The sequence below is a fragment of the Haliaeetus leucocephalus genome, unplaced genomic scaffold (assembly GCF_000737465.1).
Source record: "Haliaeetus leucocephalus isolate CR32 unplaced genomic scaffold, Haliaeetus_leucocephalus-4.0 Scaffold315, whole genome shotgun sequence".
In the NCBI taxonomy this organism is placed as follows: domain Eukaryota; kingdom Metazoa; phylum Chordata; class Aves; order Accipitriformes; family Accipitridae; genus Haliaeetus; species Haliaeetus leucocephalus.
Window position 1 is genome coordinate 66828 of NW_010972751.1, and position 3098 is coordinate 69925.

Below are 3098 nucleotides of genomic sequence, written 5' to 3' on the forward strand. Positions count from 1 at the left end.
GGAGCCGATGGGCAGAGAGCAGAGGGGAGGGAGAGGGCAGTGCCCCGGGGCAGCCCCCACCTGCGCTGGGCACCGGTTGCCATGTGCGGTGCCCGAGGCCGTGGGGGACAGGATTGGGGCTGGGTCCCAGCTGTGCACCCCGGCTCGTTGGTCTAGGGGTATGATTCTCGCTTAGGGTGCGAGAGGTCCCGGGTTCAACTCCCGGACGAGCCCTCCTTTTGCGCACCCACCACCCCACTCCCACCTGGCTGGTGCAGAGCTTATTTGGGACCCCGCCGTTGACTTTTATCTCCCAGAAACACCCCGCAGTTGCCAGGGCTTTGAGCTTAGCGTGACACACAGAACTGTCCCTCATCCCCGGATTCCCAACCCTGTGCCCAGGCCCTTTGGTCTTACAGGTGACCCTGGTGTTGGGGTGGCAGCAGGATGGGGACAGAGGCAGTGGCTGTGGCACATCCCATGGCTGTGGGGCACCCCATGGCAGTGGGGCAGGTGGGCGCCATGGCTCAGCTGGTTAAAGCGCCTGTCTAGTAAACAGGAGATCCTGGGTTCGACTCCCAGTGGTGCCTGGCCCTGGGGTTCTTTTTCCTCCCTGCCCCAAGCTGGGGGCACAGCTGGGGATCTCTGCCCCGATCAGGGGACACACTAGAGGATTTTCTCCACTGCCCGCAGCCTCCCATCCTTTTGCCCTTTGAGGAGGGTCCAGCTGCAACTTCTCGGTTACCCCCTTAGTTGGGGGTTGCATCCCGGTCCCCTGGCAGGGCCAGCTGCAGCTCCCTGCTTCTCTGCCCCGCTGCCCTGGTTTGCCCTCTCCCAACGACGAAGTATGCTCTTACCAGAAGCTTATTTCAGGGTAGGACAGGGACAGTCCTGGAGATTCTGAGGAATATCTGGAAGTCTGGGTGGGGGCAGAAAGGACTTGGGAGCATCTCTCAGAACCACGGTAAGTGTTGGGGGGCTGGCAGCAGCACATACGCAATGATGGAGCCCATGGGGATGAGGGGAAGGTGCCCCCTGAGGGTACCAGGGCTAAGGCATCTGCCAGTGGATGTGAGGTCCTAGGAAAGTGGACCCCGGGGCACAGGCTTTGCTGTGGGGCTGGGTCATGGCATTGGGTGCCCTGCAGGGGGTTGCCAGTGTTCGTTAAGGGCAGAAGAGATGCAGATCATTCAGGGCCGTGTCATCCCTCTTCAGGCCCCATGCAGGATCCTGCTGTGTCTGGATGCCACACACCACGCGGGGGCACCGGGGGCTCCAGCCACCCCACTGGCCCCAGGCAGACCCTGGCCCCTCCAGGACATGCCCATCAGAGCAGGCAAAGTGGGCACTGGTGGTGGCCACTTCATTGCTCAGGAGCCTGCACTGCGGTGGCTGGACTCACAGCACGAAGCCCACTAGGTGCCCTCAGTGGGTGCACCAGCGGGCCTCCAACCAGTGGCCCCAACTAGATGGGGAAGAGAGAAGATGGTCAGTGCTGAGGCCAGGAGGTGCAGGAGGAGGAGAGAGTGCAAGCCCTTCAGAGCTGGGGGCAGCTGTGGAGGAGGTTCTCCAGACACAGGGAGGGGACAAGGACCACCAGGAGCTCACCTGCCACTCTGGGACTCAGCTGTGTAGCCGCCACTGGGGTCCCCACTGCGGGAGCAGTGCAGCCAAATCCCGTTGAGTGCCGTGTCATCCTCCATCACACCCTGGGGTGGCTCTACCTGTGAGGGAACAGATGTTCCCATGGGAGCAGAGTCCCCCAACGCGTTCTACCTGTGAGGGAACAGAGTTCCCATGGGAGCAGAGTCCCCCAACGCGTTCTACCTGTGAGGGAACAGAGTTCCCATGGGAGCAGGGTCCCCCAACCAGCCGTGGGCACCGGCGCAGAGGCTGCACCTTGAAGCTGACGCCACTGGTGTAGAAGCCCTTGGGGCACATCTCCAGCCAGGCCCAGTCTCCCCTGTTGGACATGGCGGTGACCGAGGTATCCCTCTCACCCAGGTCCTGCCCCTGCCCCTGCGGTGCTGTGCCTGTGAGCCCCACGAGCAGCAGCAGGACCTGTCCCCCCAGCATGGCTGCTCTACCTGCAGCCAGCTCACCGGGCCCTTTATGCCTAGCAGGGCTGGCAGGAGGGACCTGGCAGCATCTCAGTTACCTTCCCAGGGTGCCCAGGCCTGTCAGATGGCCAGGATTAGCTGCAGGAGAGGGCTAATCCCCCTGCCAGGTGGGGTGCAGGGAGCTGATCCACCAGGTCTTTGTTTGGGTCCCTCTCCAGGCAGCTTGCCTGGAGCCACTGGGCATCACGGTGCCAACCGGGGCTCAGGGTGGTGTGGGGCCAGGGCACTTTCCTCTCCCCCCTCCAGGCTCCCACCGTGTGCAAGATGGGATTTGCACTCTGCCTTTTGCTCTTTCTTTCTTTTTTGCAGTTAAAATGAATGGGCATGTTCACCGACCCCTCTGATGCAAATCCCTTCCCGTCTTCTCTGCCCTCTCTCCCCAAGGTATCCATTTCATCATGGCTTCATGCTTCATTTGTCCCAGTTTGCTTTCCAGTTGCGCTCTCCTCTTTTGGAGGGTTATTGTTTTATTTCTTAAGAGCCATTTTCTGCAGTAATAGCTGTTTTAAGGATTTCTGAGTGGGTTTCTTCCATGAGTCTTGGATAAGAGACTTCCAGCCACCTCCATGCCAGGACCTGGGTGCCCTTTTAGATGCTGCTTCAATTTCTTCTGCCTGAGCTCTTTGGTTTCCTCCTGCCATCCTCTTTCCAAAGTCAAACGCTACTGCGGAGGGACTGCTGACCTCTTCCCCTTGGGAGGATGCAGTCGCCATGGTGGCCCAGGTCCTTGCTACTACATCCCCCCCCGCCCCCCTCCGGGGCTCAGACACCGCTGGGAGTCGAGCCCAGGGTCCCCGTGTGCCAGGCAGGGGCTTGAGCCAACCCCGGCCGCAGGCCCGCCAGCCCCGGCTGTCCCCATCTCCCCCCCGCGCAGCAGCAAAAGTCCCGACGAGGGTGGGATTCGAACCCACGCGTGCAGAGCACAATGGATTAGCAGTCCATCGCCTTCACCACTCGGCCACCTCGTCCTGCCCCATGCCGCGCACGGCCCCGCCCCTC

The 3098-nt window shown here is 61.6% G+C and overlaps 1 protein-coding gene and 3 non-coding genes across 4 annotated transcripts; 2 read left to right on the top strand and 2 right to left on the bottom strand.

Moving 5' to 3' along the window:
• The first annotated feature begins 141 nt into the window (after nt 1–141).
• On the top strand, nt 142–213 carry TRNAP-AGG. The gene has a single exon. It is a non-coding gene; the product is annotated as a tRNA-Pro (tRNA).
• A 282-nt stretch (nt 214–495) lies between these two features.
• On the top strand, nt 496–569 carry TRNAT-AGU. The gene has a single exon. It is a non-coding gene; the product is annotated as a tRNA-Thr (tRNA).
• Nucleotides 570–1143: 574 nt separating this feature from the next.
• On the bottom strand, nt 1144–1953 carry VMO1 (vitelline membrane outer layer 1 homolog (chicken)). The gene is made up of 3 exons (XM_010571253.1): nt 1879–1953; nt 1588–1703; nt 1144–1357 (listed from the first exon to the last, which is right to left on the bottom strand). Exons 1-3 carry the CDS (start codon nt 1951–1953, stop codon nt 1144–1146), a joined length of 405 nt encoding a protein of 134 aa, XP_010569555.1.
• Nucleotides 1954–2985: 1032 nt separating this feature from the next.
• On the bottom strand, nt 2986–3067 carry TRNAS-GCU. Its single transcript has one exon. It is a non-coding gene; the product is annotated as a tRNA-Ser (tRNA).
• Nucleotides 3068–3098: the final 31 nt, after the last annotated feature.